Source organism: Polyodon spathula, chromosome 18, assembly GCF_017654505.1.
Source record: "Polyodon spathula isolate WHYD16114869_AA chromosome 18, ASM1765450v1, whole genome shotgun sequence".
Classification (NCBI taxonomy): Eukaryota; Metazoa; Chordata; class Actinopteri; order Acipenseriformes; family Polyodontidae; genus Polyodon; species Polyodon spathula.
Genome location: NC_054551.1, coordinates 4,555,453 through 4,576,250, shown reverse-complemented (window position 1 = coordinate 4,576,250; position 20,798 = coordinate 4,555,453). Strand labels below are relative to the sequence as shown.

At 39.2% G+C, this 20,798-nt stretch overlaps 1 protein-coding gene across 1 annotated transcript in view; it reads right to left on the bottom strand.

Annotated features, from left to right (window-relative positions):
• LOC121330460 (probable helicase with zinc finger domain) overlaps nucleotides 1–20,330 on the bottom strand; it is a 43,161-nt gene extending 22,831 nt beyond the window's left edge. Inside the window, exons 1-20 of the mRNA XM_041276991.1 lie at nucleotides 20,260–20,330; nucleotides 19,016–19,225; nucleotides 18,570–18,606; nucleotides 18,073–18,197; nucleotides 17,674–17,730; nucleotides 15,222–15,267; nucleotides 14,847–14,928; nucleotides 14,371–14,569; nucleotides 13,977–14,084; nucleotides 13,573–13,870; nucleotides 13,144–13,417; nucleotides 12,455–12,794; nucleotides 11,381–11,508; nucleotides 11,077–11,250; nucleotides 10,697–10,798; nucleotides 10,056–10,234; nucleotides 5,422–5,540; nucleotides 4,189–4,334; nucleotides 2,754–2,892; nucleotides 2,026–2,209 (exon numbers count right to left, since the gene is read on the bottom strand). Coding sequence (XP_041132925.1) covers nucleotides 2,026–2,209; nucleotides 2,754–2,892; nucleotides 4,189–4,334; nucleotides 5,422–5,540; nucleotides 10,056–10,234; nucleotides 10,697–10,798; nucleotides 11,077–11,250; nucleotides 11,381–11,508; nucleotides 12,455–12,794; nucleotides 13,144–13,417; nucleotides 13,573–13,870; nucleotides 13,977–14,084; nucleotides 14,371–14,569; nucleotides 14,847–14,928; nucleotides 15,222–15,267; nucleotides 17,674–17,730; nucleotides 18,073–18,197; nucleotides 18,570–18,606; nucleotides 19,016–19,216 — 2,938 coding nt within the window. The 5' untranslated portion in view covers nucleotides 19,217–19,225; nucleotides 20,260–20,330. The remainder of the gene's footprint in view (nucleotides 1–2,025; nucleotides 2,210–2,753; nucleotides 2,893–4,188; nucleotides 4,335–5,421; nucleotides 5,541–10,055; nucleotides 10,235–10,696; nucleotides 10,799–11,076; nucleotides 11,251–11,380; nucleotides 11,509–12,454; nucleotides 12,795–13,143; nucleotides 13,418–13,572; nucleotides 13,871–13,976; nucleotides 14,085–14,370; nucleotides 14,570–14,846; nucleotides 14,929–15,221; nucleotides 15,268–17,673; nucleotides 17,731–18,072; nucleotides 18,198–18,569; nucleotides 18,607–19,015; nucleotides 19,226–20,259) is intronic.
• Nucleotides 20,331–20,798: the final 468 nt, after the last annotated feature.

The window sequence follows — 20,798 nt, the reverse complement described above, 5'->3', positions numbered from 1 at the left end:
TCAAAGACATGATTACTAACCAAAGTTCAACAGTTGCTTTTGGTGATAAGGACTAGATTTGCTTTAGATTCACCCTGCCTGACTCACATTCAGCATTCAAAACGTCTAACAAATACATTAGCCTTTCACTTTGAAGACAGGATTCAGTCCCATCTCAGGTTAGAAATTAAATTCTGGTTACAGATTTGACAGCATTAAGCAACTGACATCAATAACTTATAAAGGGTTAAAGAAACAACAAACCGTCCAAACAGTTACCACCCTCTCAAACTCACACAAAAACTGTTTCACTAAGTTGTTCAATCCTATTGCTTGGCAAGTGACAACTTAATCTGGAAACACTTAAAATCAGTTATGCATTGGTAACCTTAAAAAACGCACACATTGAAAAGCTCATTAATACTGCAACACTATAAAAAAAAAAAACAGGACATCATTTTAGAAAATGAAATAATGAAATAGAAAAAATAAACCCTTATCCCTTAAGACAGTTTCCCATCCAGGGTCCAGCAACAAACCAAGTATTGTATTTTTATTTTTTTGGTTGTAATTGTTCTTATATGAAATCATTGTCATCCATTTATCGTATTAATTACTCGCTCTTAAATGTCATTATTTACTGTATTATGTTTGCTCTTATTTGCTACTGACTATTGTATTTTAGAACTGCTCATCTGTAATATGACACTCTAATGTGACAGTCTGCAATGTGATATTCTTAATGTGATATTTTATAATGTGATACTTTGTACTGTGATATTCTTAATGTGATATTTTATAATGTGATACTTTGTACTGTGATATTTTGTAACAATCGTAAGTCACTCTGGATAAGGGCGTCTGCTAAGAATTAAACATTATTATTAATAATAATATTGTACATATCAATCTATGGATATGCTAGTGGGTTAAAATGGGGGGAGGCATTAGAAATAGGTAATTGTAGGGTTCAAGGGATTAATACACCATCAGAAGTAAATGCACAGGCTGGCACTTAGTTTTTTATTTGTATAGTTTTATGGTTAACTTAAAAGTTAATGTCATAGAATAGCTGTTCAAGGGGTGAGAGTGGTTTAATAATACAGAGTACAGCAAACATGACACAGATAAATTATGTTATTTACATGGCAAAAGACTTCTATGACAAATATTACAGGTCACATTATCCCACTACTGACACCAGTGCAACAGTACAAGTGCACTGTAGATTCACACACGATAAGACATAAGCTCCACCTTTAAACCTGCCATCTTCACTAGCTGATCCAAAAAATAAAAAAAAATTTCAAACCCTGTAGTACAGTGCAGAAGAACCTTTTTTTTACAGCAGAACTGGTAATCAAATGCACACACAGCATGTGACCGCCTTTGAAATCTGCTACCCGGTATCAAGAACTGTAATCCAATTTACATGCAACCCAAGCTCACATTTCCCTGAATATATCAGCCTGCACTCAAATCTCTTCTGACATTCTATCTTGTCACTTGAGAGGCTGTGCTGTCATATCTGCAGAATCAAGTCAGTCACTTCTCATAAGAAGGCTTGAAATGTCAAGGGTCTATGTCACATTCAACCTCTCTCAAAGTAAAACAAAATACCAAGGGGGGAGGGGGTGAGGGGGGAGATGGTGGTTTGTGTCTGTTTTCTTTTTCTTTTTATATTCTCTCTCAAAAAAGTTTTAACTCCTTTCTACCTCAACATGAACCAACTGAGTAATTTGCCCTGTACTGACCAGCCACAGGGGTTGCTGGTGTGTGGTGAGCCAAAGCCTCCCCAGTAGACCTAACACCTATCCCTGTGAGGCAGCACTTGGCCAATTGTCCGCCATCCCATGGGAACTGTTAACTGTCGGCAATGGCACAGCTTGGATTTGAACCAACGATCTCCAAGCTATAGGGCACATCCTGCACTCTGGGCGGAGTGCCTTTACCGGATGTGCCACCTCGGGAGCCCCCATACTCTATAATTGTTAATAGCAGTTTCCTAAAGGGATCAGAAGTTTATTCACAATTGCCGTTGCTGACCTTGAACGTTGAATATTTGCTCCACGGTTACGTCCTGCAGCTTGCGTTTGCGCAGCTCGGCTCTGATACAGACTGCCTGGCTGGCGTATGGAGTCACCACACCGATGCTGTTCTCATCCAACTTGCCCCAGGCTACTGGCCACTTTTTATGGAGCTCTTCTACCTGCTCAGCTATTTCCAAAACCTGAAACAAATCAACAGCAATGTACTTTTGTATGGTAAACATGATTCAATCTGCAACTGAACTGTAAAGCAACTACAAAGTGACCACAATTTAAACTCTTATTTTAGAGCTTAGCAAAGAAAAAATGTACTAAAAATAAAACAAATGTCATCGTGTATATATATATATATAAAATCAGTGTGGAAGAAAAGTACCAAATTTCGAAATACACGATCGACTACCACAGCTGTTCTATGGGAATGTCCAAGCTGAAGACACCGTACAGCAGATGAAACTTCAAATTTAAAAACCCTCACTGTGTTTAGAATGACAAGAAAAGAAACCCATCCTAGCCAGCATCGGAACTCTATCAACAGATCACAGAGCAGCAAACATCATGCTGGATCTCAAATTTTGAAATCCAAATTACCAAAGTATTTCATAAGCCTGTGTGCTACAAATCACAGAAAAATCCATTCCTTTGTAAGGTCTCCAGGGTACAGAACGTGTGATAGCTGGTGCTTAATCATGACAGGAGGTACAGGTGGAAGAGAGCCATTCTCACCTCTGCAAAGTTGTAGTAGCTGTAGCAGTTCTTGTCCATTCCCCAAGCAGCAAAGAAAGAGAGTGGAAAGAAGTCTTTGTGGGCTGGCTGTTTACTAGCTGCTCTCAGATCTCCTCCATAAAAGAGCTCAGAGGCAAGACTGGTAAATCAGAAAGAAAACATATTCAGAGATTTAAAATAATTGTATTCCGCCACATACACCAGGGATGGAAATAAGACTTCTACTGAATAGCAGTTTCACCCATTGCAGGTTTTACTATGAGATTTATTCGCCACAGTTTATAGATAACAAACTCCTAGTAAAACCAGGAGTGGATCAAACTGCGACGCAATGTGTTATGCATTTTGGGTAAAAAAAATATGCAAGCTCAGACAAGGAGAAATGTACAAAAATCAAACGTTTATTCAGTCACAGTTACACACAGAACACAACACCGAAGCGCACACGCGCCTATGCTTTTACACGCAGCAAGTGTTGAGATGCACTGTAACAATTTTGTGCGTGCTGCGCAAGTGAACAATGCTCTGCAGTGTTGTAAAACACAACACAATGGGAGTCATATTCATCCCTTACACACATCTGTTAAAGCAGTGCTCCACATGCGGTACAAAATACACTGAAATTAACTTTAACAAGCGGTGATGAAATAATTATCATACTTGGAGTTGTTATAAGTTCACTACAACAACAGTTTGGGAAGTAGAAGCATTTACATGTTTAAATGTTGCAAAATACAGTATAATCGTAAATCTCAAAACTACTCGCTTCTAAATCTTTTGTAGTCATTTTTGTATTACTTTAGTATAAATACATTTTAATTTGGATTCATATGTTGTTTTTTTCTGACTTATGTGAACGAAGAGACACACATTTGCCCGTTTTCCCATTGGAAATAGTGATATTTTGAAACATCACTGTCCTGGTCACAAAAGCAAAGTTTGTGGGGAATAATAGCCATTTTCTATACTTTTGAGGCATAAGTAATTAGGAAATAACACTTACTACCCAGGAACAACAAAAAAAGAAATGTGTTACATGGTGATATCAGTGATGTTTGCAGTTGAAAGAGACAGAACTCTTCTTTGGAAAAGAATCGAGACAAAGTATTTAGTTCTGAAACAATTTTTCATGGACAGATGCCTAGCCATCCATTTCAGTATTTTATCACCTTGTGTACCACCTGTCTAAAAAAACTGCTAAAAAAAAACAGTTAGTTGCTATCGACTGTTATAGGCTAAATAACACAGTTCCATTCTGCTGGGTTAATGCCCATTACTATAAATCCCAAAAGGCTGTTCCTTAACCAGTGTGTCACCAAGATAAAGGGAAGTTAAGTCAAAATGTTGGTGATCCCTGGTCAGTGATAAACAATGACATATCTGTACTTCAACATACAAAAGCAAAACATCTGTGTAAAGCTAACGTCTGGCTTACTTTATGATAGTCTCCTGTGATCGGTAGTGAGCAGATAATTCTATCCTGCAGCAGCTGTCAGGTGGGTAGAATTGAGACAGCCGCTCTATCAAGGAGACATGGAGGCTTCGCTCCCAGGCAAACTCGCTGTACACAACTGGGGCTAGCTGGAAAGACAGATAATATGTTTTCTACACAATAAGGTTTACAGCAGGAAGGGCTATGTTTGATAAAAGCTACTGACACACAAAAACAATTCCTAAATAAATTATGAACGATCAATGAACCATAAAACTGTAAACGTCTGTTCGCTAAAAAATGTAAAGTCACACATCAATGTCTTTCTGATAGCCTGGGCAGGTGCAGACCCATCCCCTCGCTAAAGCAATGAGGAAACTATCTCTATTAAAATGTAAAACCATAGTGTTATTTGGCATCTGTTCCTCAAAATGGCTTTTACTTTCACGAAGAGTAGTTGCGACACTGAGGTTTATAAATTCCGAAGAGAGAAGAGATAAGCCCGACAGTTTAAACATAATTTTGCTTATCTGAATGGAATCAGAAATAGCTGTGGTATACAGGTTTAAATAAAGCGTATGCAACTTACAGTAACCTGAGGGGGGAAAAAAAAAAAGCTTCCACGTTATTATTAACTCAAATTCATTATTAAAAAAAAAAAAAGAAATCTGGCACTTCATTTATGCCAACATTTTGACAAAGGCCTGGGGGAGGAAAACAAAAAACTAAAAGCTATGACATTGGGTGTTAATGTTTAAGCATCAAAGTAGCCTTATAAATGCTAAAATGGTATATATTAATATTTGCTTCTAACTGAAAATATTATCTACAAAGCTAACTATTAGTCAGAAGCATTAAAAGCTTAACATTTGAGGGAAGGAAGGGGGTTGACTCAGAACATTAAATCCACAGGGAGGGATGGATGGTCGTTACTTGTAGGAATTGATCTACTAGCTCTTGCACAGGGAGGGGAAAACATGCAGATCTGCAGTGTGTTCAGAGTGAACAGAGCAGCATTCTGTGGCTTGTACTGCAGAATGACCTATTTATAAAACAACTTCTACGTTACCTTTAGAAGCCTTACCTTCTTGGGCAGAATAGGGGGTCAAGACTAGCCAGTGCTGTTAATCTCTCTGATGCGAGACCAGGACTGGGTCCAGCAGCATCTAATTACCCAGCCTGTGATAAACGCTGCAGTTCTGATTAAACCTCAGCCGTCACACACTGAGCCCTTACCTGAGCAGGGTCTCCAGCCAGCACAACCCGCGTGGATTCATCAGCCAGTGCTAAAGCCAGAACTGACTCGCACTCAGTGGCATAAGAAGCTTCATCCAGCAAGATGTGTGTGAAATAACCTGCAAACCGACAACAGAATTACAAGCAAACCACAAAGCGTTTTAACCACTCGCACATTTCATAAGGCATATCACGACACATTTATTGCGTGTGCCTTTATAGAACAGTTTGCATTAACAGAACTATCATGCTTTGTAATAACTAGAGGAGATGTGCAATTGAACATGTTTATACTCACACTCACTATTTGCATACAGTACACACAAATATTGCAACAGCAGCTACGGTTTCCAACCATCACCAGGCAACTATGAATAAATGTATAAAATCTTTATTTTTACAAATCACTACCTCAATGCTGAATTTGTATTAACAACAACATGTTTTATTTTGATTGGCGCGTCGTTGGGTTGTTTGTAAGCAATCTGGGGGAAGTGTTGCTGCAGGTCCCAGATTCCCTGCCAGGTTACCAATCCAACATCAAGACAGCAAAGTACAGTACACAAAAAGGCAAGAGTGAAGTGCACTAAACCATTTGGTTATCTACTCAAGTACATCTGAAAGCAATTGAATTGAGGGTTTCTTGCTGTGTGGACAATCCTTCTAACTGATCCATTCACACTGGCTGTGTGAGTCGTAAGAGAGCTTATTGGTAAAGAACGTCTTTACCTCTTGGTTCTAACACTACAGTACTTTAAAAGGAGTGGATAATTTAATTGCTAAAGGGTCAAATCAAGAAGACAGTAGAGCCCATGTCATCAGTCAGACCTGCAGACGGTTTATTTTTTATTTTTTGGTTCTGAATTGCAAGAACAAAATCAATGCAAAGCAAAGACAGCTTAAATGCATGTTCAATTTAATTTCCTTCTCAGCAATAAAGCAAATGGAAATAAAATGTCATCATTCTATTAAGAACATGAGAACAATAGCAGAGGTCCACCAAACTGCAAAGAATTAAAAAAAAAAAAAAAAAAAAAGTAAAATACTGGATTCCCATATTGCATTTCTCCTTAACCCTTTGTAATCTTTGTGCTATTGGCTACACAAGGAATACAGAACTCAAGTGTGCAATCAGTCTTTTATGGTAAACTGATCAGGATGTTTTGAGCCAACAGCAATTTATAATCTTGAATGTCACTGCATGTGTCAAGAATGATGTTTCAATGACGCCATGACCCACTTAGACTCTACATTATAATATAGTGCTGTAGTTCTGCATACCCAACATTTGCTCTTGGGCATAATAAAAGTGATATTCAGCAATGGAAATAAAGACTCCCAGTTTGATCCACTCCTGGATTTACCAGGCGTTTAATAAGACACACCTGAGCTTGTTACCTATATACTGTGGCTAATGAAGCTCATAGTTAAACTTGGAATGGGTGAAACTGCTATGAAAATAATATCTCAAAATATATAATTATCTGTATCCCTTTTCATATTTGCCAATCCAATTTCTAAACCAAAAAAAAAAAAAAAGTTTGAGAAACCAGGTTTATTTTTGTTTGGCAATACAAAAGGACATCAACACCAACTCAATTCCTCTCCACAGGTTTAATTGGTTCAGCTTTTATCAATGAAACAGTTTGAATTTTAATGCGACAAGGTCCGTCGCTCCCAATCACACTGATTAATGACACTTTAAACTTGACTTGATATCTGGAGGCTTGAGTCTGGTGCCAGAAAGTGAAGAGGCATAGACAAGCCACAACTGGTATTGGCATGTAATCTGCACTGCCACCTAGTGTTCTTACTAAAAACTACATGGTCCACGAAAGTAATATTGAGAATAAGGTGTTGAAATGCTCCAGGGATTTATAATTCAGCCATAAAATTATTATTATTCATAATAATAATAATAATAAAATAATAATAATAACGTCTTAATTTCCATAACACACAAACACAACCAAGCTTTGTTTACATAGAACAGTAATTGTTTGTTTTTTCTCTTAGTGTTTGTGTGGCCTCTGGTGGCTGAAACAGGAATTGCGAGAGAAAGGCCATAAATGAGACCAATACTCAAATAGAAAAATCTATTAGGTTTGTTGTTATTTTCACTTTGGCAGTGTTGGATTTAATATCAGATTCACAAAATAAATTATTTTACTGCAGATTGCTGATGCAAATCCAGCCTCTCTTCTGCCTAAGAAACTGCATTTTCTCACTCAGTCTCTGCTGTCTGATATGTCTATGCTATCCTGTCAAATCAGAAAAACAGGCCCTTCCAGTACGAAAACATTACATATCTCAATATTTCTATTTATTAAATGGTTATCTCATAAAAAAATTTTCAAAATATTGAATTTCTTACCATTTAATATGACATGGTATGATTTTTTTTTTTCCTGCTCTAGTTTCTGCTTGGATTAAAAGATACTAGGAAATTATTTTTTCAGCCACTTTCTACTATTAAAAAGACTCATACATTTTAGATTACGAGGTGGAAAACCTACCCATAAGCTTCACCCATAAGCTCTGCCATCTTTTCACAGATAATCAGCTTTTCTGAGCTTTGTTTAGAAGATACCCTGATTACGAAAACAAGAATTTCCTTCTGAAGCAGTTATTAAATCTGGTAAATAATAATCCAGGTAGGCAAACCTTTTAAGTTTTTCCCAAATAGCTGCATTTCCAAATCCCCCCTTTAACATGTTGTAAGCTGAGATGTATCAATTAAAACAGAAAGGAATCTTAAACTGTCTATATTTCACAATAAAATTTCCTGCTATTCCACTACTTTCAATCTACGCATTTTTTCGGTACAATTAATGATCATGAGAAACTATCTTCTGGCAATCTGAATTAGATAACGACGCATTTTACGAAGGTTAATTTCTTTGCTGATCTTGGCTGGAGTTCTTTTTTTTTGTTTTTTTGAGTCAATAGTATAGGCTGGGACATGGATCAAGCTGCAGTAAGATTAAATCATATTCCTTTCCTGATCAAATGAAATGTTGTCACTTCTTTACTTACAAAAGGAATACTATTCAACATTCCTTAATATAAGCACAAGCGTTAGCCAATGTAAAATGCACAGAGAAGTTTTTAGACTGACCGGAGACGCTTTTTCATTATCACTGATTGGGACTGAAAAACTGCATCAACAGCCCGAAATGTCATCATATGCATTTTAACAGGTTCATTTCTGTTTCAGTGGTACCTGTTGGCTTAAAACTTGTTAAAAAGGACATTAGAAAATACAAATATTTGGAGAAGCTTAAAAGGGATCGACCCCACTCCCAGCCTCCCAGTAATTTGCTAAAGGAAAAACCTCTGTTTTTATCAATGTGTTGTTTCTATTAAACTAATAGCTGTGATAAAGTAACACACTTATAAAATACCTTCTATAGCTGTCACACTTATACAACAGACGGCATTAACCTTAAATATGAGTATTCCTTTCTCTCTTTTTTCTTAAACTGTTTTTTTTTTTCCTTAAGCAAGATAAAATATTCTACTTCTATAATACATTTAACACAAAAATAAAAACAAGGGATCACCCAAGTAAATAGAGATTTATCCTGGCTCTAAGACAGCTTATTGAGATATTTTTAAAGAAATGTCAAATGAAATGAGGATTCTGTGTTTGATTGTTTAAAGCTATTAGTATCTCATACAGGACTCAACTATCAATGCAAGTACATTTATAAAGAAATCAAATGGGCTCATGGAGACCTGAAACTATTGTATTTAACTATTGCTAAAAACTCCATAAAATCTCTACTTAAAGAAATAAATGTTTTGAAACTTTCAAAATAATTTTTACATTTTTCACAAAATGTTTTATTATTCACAAAACTATGTTTCTTAGAGGCTACCTGTGAAACTTATTTCACTAGAAAATATGTTTCCAATTACTTTTGTCACATTTGACAGCACCTCCTATTGTTGTGATGGGCTATTTTGATGCACAAAGTGTTCAAACCAGAACAAGCTTCAGCCCGCTGCATTGTATGCAAACATGGCATGGTGAAGTGACATGATAGTGTTGATTTCTGCAATTGTCACCCACAGCTACACACACAGCAAAGTCGTTTGCGAACAGATACACAAATATCATGGACGAAGAGAATAATTCCAACACAATACAATAGTGCCCGTATGAGCCATTCATGTTAGACTACCCTAGTCTTACCTCTTCAGACAGCAAGAGTGGCAATTCAGATGAGGAAAGCCGCCACTTCATTTTACCAAGTCAGTGGATAAACCCACCCCCAATTCTCTGTGATTGGTTGTAATTATGAATGCTGACTCTTCAGTAATTCTCCAGATTTACACGGCGCTGTACAGCCGCTTTTTAATGCCACTGATTGTTCAACCTTCCCTTTAGTCACATCAAGTGTCATTGTACTGTAGAAAGTTACATATATTGTACTAACACTGCAGCCTGCACAAAAATACAACAAAACACAATAATATTGTGTAACCGCTGCGACAAAATGAGCGTCCTAGGAAAAGTGTTCCAAAAGTGTGACTAATGTCTGGTCATTTTATATATAACACAAGCAACAATGCCGACATAAATCACAAACCACTGTAGGCTTGAAACACACCCACAGTCTTTAACCTACCAGTGCTAAGGCCAAGCTGGGTGAGATGTTTAGACAGGCTGACTGTCGTTACCACCACACGGCTCCTTACAACGTCCTCCTTTGTGGGCAGTAGGAAGGACGCACGATTGCGAGAGATCAGACTGCATCGCTGCACTGCGGGAAGTACAGATTTCACTGGTTTGTTCTTGTTGTGGATTCTGGAAGAGATTTAAAAATCTAATTCACCGCATCTACCAGGAAAACTAGTACAGGCGGGATAATCATTTTAAAAGTAAATAATTAAAAAGTAAGTATTTTATTTGTAGTTGACGTTGCATAATCAAAGTGTTTTATTAACTGCAAATTATATTAGCTACGACCAAACAATAGGGGTAAAAACATGGAATAATGTAATAAAAGGAAAAGTATCTGATAAAATAAATTGACTTTTTTTGGCATGTGATCTACATTGCCACCCAGAGTTAAAAACTATATGGTCCACTGATGTTACATTTAGATGGGGGTTGAAATGCAACCACCCCCTGTCTTACGGTTGCCAAGGTGACCCTCATATCCCCATCAGCAGTCTAACATTTTTCAGGAGAGCAAAATTCATTGTGAAGTACACTGACAAACTAACAGTGACCGAAAAAAATTGGACAGAATAGTTTTGTTTTTACCTCAACAGCCATCCTTCTGGGAGCCCAGGACCATCATGGAAGTTTAGATGATCTTTTACAAAGACGTCAGCAGCATGTTCTGAGTGTGTACACAGGAGAATCCTAGGAAAAGAACATCTAACAGTTAAAAAGTAATACTACCCTGCAGAAAAAGAAAACGCTGTGAAAAACTGATTCCTAATGAATGTACACTTAATTGTACGTTTTACCTGTTTCCTTCTTTCACATTGCACCCCGAAGCATCTCCTTCAGTGTACAATATGGTTTGGGATTCCATACAAAGACCTTTTATAGCTGCTTCAGTAATCTGGGTGTGGTACAGTTGTGAAGCTGCACCACCTCAGTCCATACTGGAGTACAAAGATCAAGACACACAGTACCTGTATTTGGGGTCCCTCAGCAGTAACTTGACAGCCTGAGTCAATGTGAAGGTCTTCCCAGTGCCTGATGGTCCTGTGATTATTAAAGGGGGTAGTCTCAGGGACAGTGGAGCGGCAATGGCCTGAACAGCTTCTCTCTGTCGTGGGTTGAGCCTCATTTCTAAACCGTCATCACTGCAAAAAAGAAAGAAAATGCCTTATGCATCGAAACAGCCGAATGCGTTGATAAGAAAAAAAGAATATGAAAACAGTGGCAATTTTTTTTTCTTTCCATATTTCCAAAAGATCAAATCAAAGGCCATACCTGTTTAAGGGAGGTGGTAAAACGACAGTGGATAGATCGGGAAAAAGCAGGCTGCAGTCCTGGAAAGTATCTAGCGCATAGTGCATCTCACAGAGTGGCAAACGGTTCAGTTGAAACTGCAGCTCTACCTGCCAGGTGGTGGGGAAAAAAAACAGACCAACACAGCATTTAACATTTCCAAGTCAGCAAAGACATAAATGTCCACCTGTGCAACAGTGGGCATCATCACAGTAGCTACTGAATTGTTAAACCTTACAAGCAAAAATATCAAAAAGGCAATGGAATGCTGTAAGTCCCGTCATCTCAATGGAGATACAGTTGAATTAATGTGGTCCCATTAAAGCAATTTATTTATCCTTTTCCCAATTGATACCCTTGTTAAGGAGATCTGCCTCAAGTGATTCTTTCTGGTTAAGCGATACCAAATCCAAATTGATGCAATGCTTCACGATGTAACTCAATTGACTGCTGGGTGAAGCAGAAAAGTTTGAATATGTTGACACTTTTCAGCATGGGGCTTTCAGACAATGCACAAAAAAAAAAAAAAAAAAAAAGTCCCACAGATATCCACAGCTTGCAAAACTTACTACAGCATGGGAAAAAAGGTTCAGAGAGTAATTGCTAAACCAGGTTAAGAATACATACCCATGTTTTTCTTTTTTTGTTTTTCCTCTCCTAAGAGTTAACGGACCACGCTTACATCAAAGCAAGCGAGCAAAGGCGGGCCGAATTTCTTATGTTCTTATATTGAAACAGGGCTTGCTGGGTTTTGCAGTGCTTGATACTTACACTAGACCTACACCCAGTCCTGTGTTTCAGAACTTCCCTTTGGTATATTACTACAATGACCAAACGCAGGGAGTTTAAACAATCAGGTCCCTGATAACCTGCTGTGAAGACATTCCACTTACCACAGCATGATCAAAGTCACACCTGCGTCCTCACTAATATGAGCTGCTCATGCACTATAGGGCAAAAACACTTTATTTATAATGAAACTCCTAGAACATGATGAACTAAACATTATATTGAAGACAGGCAAGCTATGATCCCCCCTCCCCCCATGTTACTGACCAGCAGGTCCTTGTCTGGTTGCAGTTTCAGGTCCTCACAGCACTCCTTTGCCAGCCGCAGCAGCAGGTATTCTCGGCTGCGGTCCTCCAGCAGGGCTTCATACACCTTCTCCTTGATGCCCGGGACAGGGCAGGGCCCCTTCCTTCGACCCACGGGCATCAGCAGCACACTCGTCACCGTGTCCATCACCAGCCTTCCCGCTGCCGTGTCCCTGGTGATCACAGTGCCACTCAGATTCAAGATGGCAAACAGCTGCCCATTCAGGAGCTGCCTGGCACTGCCAGGGTGACCCGGCACAGAAGAGCCGCTCACAATGTGCAAACTGGCTTGGATATTAAACCTGCAGAAGAAAAAAGCAGAACGGGGCTTGGATTGGAATTACTGCATGGATTTGCTCAAAACGAAAGAATAAAAAATAAAAATACAGCTATGGTAATCTTTATTATGTGTTTTATTTATCTACCTATCTATCTATAAATTGATATATGTGCGATGTGATGAGTCATTACAATGCTGGGTTACCTATGCATAGCAACAAAAAAAATAATATATATATATATATATATATATATATATATATATATATATATATATATATATATATAAGATGATGTCTTTTTTTTTTTTTGAATAGCTCCAAGTCTGAATGTGGTGTTCAGTACCAGCACATGACACAGAAGGGTACACACTTGCTGACTTCCTTGCTCTGTGCGTTCTCCTCTATGTACAGCAGGTCGTGGAAGCGTGAGTAGTAGTTGTGCATGTTGAGGGATTTGTCAAGCACAGAGCGTGTGAACAGCTGGTCTGCAGCGGCAGGGATCTCGTAGTTCAGCAGCAGGGACTGGTCAAGGTCTGAGAGCTCCCGAGGCTGGAACTCCACCACAGCAATGTGTTTGCAGGTTGGGTCCCATCGCTGGGACAGCAGAAGAGACTGCTGCTGCCGGTGAAACATCGCTTCTACGTCTACAAGGAATGGGCATTTTTATTTTCCATGGTTATCCAAATGCATACAGAGGCAGAACCTTTTATGGGCACTCCCGTAAAATAACACCATCGTTTTTTCCACAGATAAAACTACTTAGCAAACTACATTTCAGTAGAGTAGAAAAAGACCTCACCTTCATCCGAGGACACAGCTGCAGAAACGGTCTGCATCAGCACCGGCTCGGTCCCGAAGTCAAACACCACGGTTTGCTGGAAGTTCCCGAAGACCTCCGTGCAGAAGCGCACAGTGACCTGGTAGACGTGCTCTTTGATGCGGTTCTGGCCGCTCAGGTCCCGGCTCCACTCCTGGCACTGGTCCGAGATGGAGTAGGGGTGCAGACTGTCAGAGCAGCCCGCTGCCACCGACGAGATGCTGAAGTGAGAGCGGTGCAGGTCGCTGAGCAAGGCCACGCGGTGCAGCAAACGGGGAGGCTGCACAGCACAGTCAAGAGGGATATTCAACCATATTAATCAAATTGGTAAAAAAAAAAAACTCTCTTCACTGTAATTACAACCGAGTAATCTTAGCTGAACTTACGTTACAGTTTAATAGCAGCATCCAGCTAAGGGTGCACTTTTTATCCTTTGCAACCTGGTTGAGCTCAGGGACACAGTCCACTGTCACACCGTCCACACTTCCACTCACCTGGTAAAGAGACACAATCCGGAATTAATGGTATAATATAATATGGGGCATCTCCCATGTACAGTCATGAGTTGCCCTGGGGAAAACATTTCAATTCCTGCTTTAAATCTCTGAAGACAGGCAGACTCCAAAATAAGTTTATTAACCACACAAAAAGCTGTATTCTTATTGCAAATGATGGCAATGCAGGAAATGGGGGTTCCTTGCTAGAAAGACAACCAACAGTTGAACACAGAACACACAGTACATCTGTCACCCCTTCAAAAGGTGCGTCTGCGTGGCTCACCACTTTGTCAGGGCTGGGGTTGCTGATCCACTTCTCAATTAGGTTTTCCCCATAGCTCCCACAGTGCTGCAGCTCCTCCCTGGTCTGCTGGTCCTGCAGCCTGCGGTAAACATGGCGCTCCCGCCACTCCACTAGCTCACCGTGAGAGTGTGCAAAGAGACACAGGACACCATAGCGGCACGAGCCATACTGCAGAAACCTGACCAACAGAGAAAGGTGGGGACCATATTGAACTGAATAAAATAAAGCAAACAAACATTTGGCAATAGGTAGGAACACAATTGTGATTTTCATACGTTATGGAGAAACGATCGACAAATCGGATGGTGTACAGGGATTGTTTATGCATGTTTTAAAACTCATAGTGTACACTTGCAGCTAGAAAACTGCCATGTTGGGGTGCATAGTATGAGGAGCCCTGATCATTTTGACACATTCTAAGATTCTGAAACAATGTAAAAGTTTGCCGTGCCTACCTGCAGCATATTGTATATTCATCTAACCCTAAAACTCCTCGAGGTGGGGGTCTGTACTTCCACCGATGACCAAGTCGAATACCTTTATTGGAAAGAAAAAGAAGAAAGAAACTTAACGGATTTTAGGGGCATCTCTCCTAAATGTGACAATTCTAATGTTATTACAGCATGTAAAATAGGATTCCCTAACAAAATCTGTGATCACTTATTACATTTAACACACACTGATACGATCTGAAACTAACACATCTTGTTTTCAAACAATACAAGATTCACACGCTGAAAACAAATATGAGGTTTCCCCAACAACTCCCAACAAAAATGAAATCAGAAAGCATTAACACATGCAAAAAAAAACTAAAAATATAACCAAACCTTGATTCACAGGTTCTGGTGAAACTCTAGCGGCATTACTTGAAACCTGAAGATAAAGAAATAATTAACAAGCTAGATCAATTCACACACCAAGTCAAACATAATCCAAACCAAACTGGATTTACATAGCAGCCTCCACGGAAAAGCAATTGAGGTGCTACATATGACAATGGAGACAACCAGCATTTGCTTTCTACCATTAATTATCATCAGTGATGTTTTAACTGCTTCGTTTGTCATTGCTTAGCTCTGGACTTAAATCCTATCTTTGAAGACTTTTCAAGGGAAGATATTGTATTAATGAAAAGTTAATCAGAGGAGGAAGTGTTCTAGCATCTGTCCAAGAGGAGAGTTCCAGAGGTTTGGGGAACAAAAGCTGAAATCCCTGCCACTCTGGAACTGGAGTCAGACTGCAGGGTCTTATGCCCCTTTTACATTGGCACACCCGAGCCGAGCCGGTGACGAGCCGAGCCAGCCTGGTGCGGCTTGGGTACCTTGAGTTGCTTTTACACTGCAGAGCCGAGGCAAGCGAATGACGTCACGCGTAATGAACGTTCAGAGTCACAGAGACTAGAGAGGAGGCATATGGCAAAAAAAGGTAATGTTTTTTTTTTACCCCCCTCATGCTTTGTTGTTCAAACATTTGCATGCAGTATGAACTTTCTAGCCTAAAATTAGTAATAATGACAATACAAAATAAACATGAAGTCATGCTTGAATATGTTGATTATTATAGCTCTATACATTTGTTTTCGGTGGTATTTTATTTACGATTAACTTATTTATAAAGTGACATTAAAGCCTTATCTAATGCACGTTAAAGGAGTTTCATTATTTCTGTTTAACACTTAACAGAAGAGGCCCAAGTTAAATCAAAACATTGACTTGCTTGTCAAATAATTACAAACTATTAATGTATGGAGATTCACATTTAGCTAAATCGACAACAAAATAAATAAATAAATACAGTACAAATCTGTAGTACTTAACACCGTTGTTAATCTGTGAAAAGACAATTTCAACGACAGAATACAGTGAAGAAAGAAACAAAACGTATAAAACAAAAGTGTGTAAAAGCACCCGACCTGTGACGGTCCAAAGTCTTCACAGGTTAGGTGTGCCAGTGTAAAAGCACCCGACCCGTGAGGGTCCCAGGTCTTCACGGGTCAGGTGTGCCAGTGTAAAAGCACCCGACCCGCGAGGGTCCCAGGTCTTCACGGGTCAGGTGTGCCAGTGTAAAAGCACCCGACCAGCGAGGGTCCCAGGTCTTCACGGGTCAGGTGTGCCGGTGTAAAAGCACCCGACCCGTGAGGGTCCCAGGTCTTCACGGGTCAGGTGTGCCAGTGTAAAAGCACCCGACCTGTGGGGGTCCGAAGTCTTCACTGGTCAGGTGTGCCAGTGTAAAAGGGGTATTGGAGAACAGAATCTGGGCAGCTACTGTACAAGAACTGGATAAAATAATTGAAACACCTGCGATATGCATCATACCTTTTCAATCACATCACATAAGACATCGTATTCCTTCAAATTTAAGACACACTTTTTGAATAATTTTTTTCTTCTCAACAATAGCCAGCGTCTTAAATTCGAGTACAGTAGTGATGTGTGTATTAAATTGCCAGTAAACAAAGCGACTACCCGAGTACAAAGAGGGACCAAAACATGACTGTCCGACCTCAAATCATCCATGACATACACGCAGCCACTTTCAAAGAAGCGTCATTAGCTTTCTGAGGAATTTGAATAGAGGATTTTTTTACAATTTCAGTGTTTTTAAAAAACAGTACCAGCTTGGACAGACTGGAAATGCTAATTAGATCCCCGTATTTTTCAACATGCCAAGCAATACCACAGTTCACAAATTGGGAGAAAAACAGGTGTGAGTAATCACGACTGGAAATGAGAAGCAGCACAGAACTGTAATGCTCTGTGTGACAGCAGACAGCCGCAAACCGCCTCCGTGTGCGTAATTGAGGTTGTGTCTTTGTAAATGCAGATTTATTTGAGGTTTTATTTCTTTCCCCTCAAATCGAGGGCGGGAAATTTGGGCTGCGTTTTAAATTCGAAGGAATACGGTAAATGCTGCCTCTGCCTGTTGAAATTCAGTTTGTACCACGATGGAAAAGACAGCAGATTTTTTGCATCTCATCATGCAAATCAGGTTGTCAACATCTTAATGTATTAGGGAGGGGACAAACCTTGCAGGCATTAGTCCTCCATAAAATAAATCCAAACGATAATTAAACAGTAATTGTATGGGGCGGGGGGGGGCGGTATTTCATATTTAATATTTTCAATTATTACTTAAGTAGCGTAAACAGGACACACATGTTACAACAACCTGCTTTAACAGTTCATTCATTTACAGATGACATATACGCATTAACCTTTTCTTATGCATGTCGCCAATATGGAGCAAACAGGATAACCGCATGCTTTAATTGACATTTACCTGGGATTCTGTCAGCAGTAGCAGCAGCCGTCTAAAGGTTTGCATGGATTCTCCATTCTGAAAAGAATGAGGAAGGCGTTAAAAGGCTGATGATGCTACCCAGCAGCACAGTATGATCATATAAAAATTAAATCAATAATGATCTATCCCCTTCCGTCACTGCATGCACAATTGCACCAGGTTAAGTTTCCTATCTATGTATCTATTTTATAATGCATGTATGTTTCTTTCCAAGTTATGCCATGGCAACTTATCGAACTCCATAGAGTTTAAATATTTCTGTAATTAAAAAAGTGTGGCCCAAGGGGATATAGAAAAGAGCAGATAACCACCTTATTACATTTCCAGGGAAGGCCCTACTGTGACCATACATCCATGAAAGAGCCCTTGCAGACTTACCACACAGTCTACACCTTCACAGTTGTACAATGCATGATACACCGCCTTCAATCTCCCTTCCAACAACATAGTCACCAACACATCTCGCAGCAAACCGTCACCAAGGACCTCATGAATGCATAAAACTGCAAACAGCAAGGGTAAAAGAAAACACTGTAGTTCAGTGAATTAAAGCTGGATTACAAATAGTCATTCAAAATCACTGACTATATGTATAAAGTGAAGTCCTATCTTGGTATAAATACTGAATTTCTAACAAGTTGTTTTTGTAAGACCTATTCTTCCCTGCTTAGCAGTTAACAGCAGATCAAAACATTAAGCATTATGTCATTAAGCATTAATATGACCCTCAGGTAAGGAACTGCCAGAGATTACAGTACCTTCAGTTTCTAAATATTCTTGCCACCTTCTGGCCACTTTTCTGACCCTCAGGAGGCAGCTTTCCACACAAACATCCCCATACAGTTTTATACAGTACTGTAGATTACAGAACTTACCACTTTTACAGTCTTCTTCAGCTTCACTATACTTTTTCTGGAATAGATGAAGCAAAGACTTGATATAAATGCTGCTTTTCAAGACTCCACAGTATGCAACACACTGTGGCAAGCCTTTATTTCAGAGATTACTGTTAACATACATAACAGCCACTCAATAAACCTCCTTACAATGCTGAATATCTAGCCTACAAAAAACAGCAGGAAGTTGTTTGAAACAATTCATAATATTGTTTACCAAAGTTAAATGAGGCAAAAGGTGCCTTTTTGTTTTGCCATGCTTCGCATTTAGAAAAAAATAAAAAATAAACACTCTGTTGCAAATACCAGTTAGAGAAGTGACAGACATACATTTAAGCTAATTCCGTCCTTCACTACAGACAAACTTTTACAAGTTTACACTTTGGAGTTAACGATCTTGTATTCAAAGTTATGGATGAAGTTACCAGCTGAAGGAGAGCGGAGATCCTGTAGAGCGATGCCTGAAGCCAGATAGCCTCATCTGAAAGGGTGGAGGTGGGGAATGCTGAGATGTTGGGCAACGCAGCCACTGCCTCATCACAGCAGAGCAGGGCTAGCTGGTATTCTTGGCAACACAGATGCTCACATGCCTGGGCACACAATTCTTCGGGCCTTCGCTCACCCATATCTTAGGACTAGCACAGACGCAACAGGAATCAATCAGGAGACCACAAGACGTGGACACACAAAGAGAGAGCAGGGATAATATAAAACTCCCATTGCGTCACCAATGTATGCTATACAGAGTCCAAGTAAGCTCATAATAAAACATGGAATGGCCCACATTGCAATGCAACGGGAGCCTTATTTCTATCACTGCAGTCCAACAGCATCATGCGAATACTAAATGTGTACATATGGCTGATGGAAACTTCAGTACTGTTATGTGTGCACACAAATAAAAACACTATAATACAGAGAGAGAGAGAGAGAGCGAGAGAGACACACACACATCAGTGGTCAAATAATAGTAAAGAAAAAGTTATAGCAAATGCCATGTTAAAATGCAATATCAGAACCACAAACCCAAAAAGTTGTTTAGTAGTTTTCTGTACTGAATAGCTTCTCTTTACTAGGGATTCGTGTGCAATACAAGGCTGCAGGGATTGTTAATAATAGTGTTGTCCATTCACTATGGTATCCATTCTTCCATGTTGACAGCTGTCAATGTTCTACAGTGTGTAGCCTGAAGCATTATAATTACAACAGCACTATATGTTTGTAGATCCAATTTCCTTCAACCACAGAGGCTGCACACAAACAAAATTAAAACAGTACAAAGTTCAAACACAAACACTAAGCCATTTAAGAAAAACAAGGGAAGTGTATTATATTAAAGAATACAATGAACAAAAAAATAAAATAAAATCACAGAAACAGTACTTGTGTACGTTCTGTAAGTTTGCACAAAGACAAGACTGATGCTCGCGTGCACACGCGTACCCAGAGGTTCCAAGCGCGTGCACAATCGCCTCAGCGTAAACTACGTTTTGCAATCTGCGGTCTCAATGCATTTAGCAATTAACAGCTATGTGTGCACACTTCATACTGCCAGTTAAATATCCACAAACCTTCCTCTACTATCTCCTGATACAATGTATCGTGCGGTGTAATTTCTGTTGGGCCAGAACAGCTAGAATAGAGCGCAAACTTTGCAAGCAAAACCCACCTCAGCTCTCTGCAACGCCATCTTGGAATCCGGGAAAGGTCGAGTTTACACAAATCTCCATTCGCGATGACGTCACAGAGTGGGAGAAGCACCTGTTTTGTTCTGGGGCAGATTCAGGTACAGTCCAAAATGTATCAGAGACTCAGACCCAAAACTGGAACCCGCTGAATTCCATGCAATGCCTTCTCACGTAATACGTTTTTTTTTTTTTTTTTTTTTTTTGTGTTTTGTTTTGTTTTTTTGTTTTATTTAGTGTTACACTTTTGTACAGTAGCCTTCATACATTGAGCTTAGCAGTGCATGAACATAACTGACTCTATATCAAATAAGGATATCATACTTAAAGTGTACAACAGTATTTTACTCCACTGTAGTGATAATAATAATAATAATAATAATAATAATAATAATAATAATAATAATAATAATAATAATAAATACAACCCACTCTTTCTTTTGTACATGTATTATGTAATAAAGTTTGCTCACAAAAAGGGACACAGTTGTTTCAATTGCTCTTGTAATAAGTATGGTATATT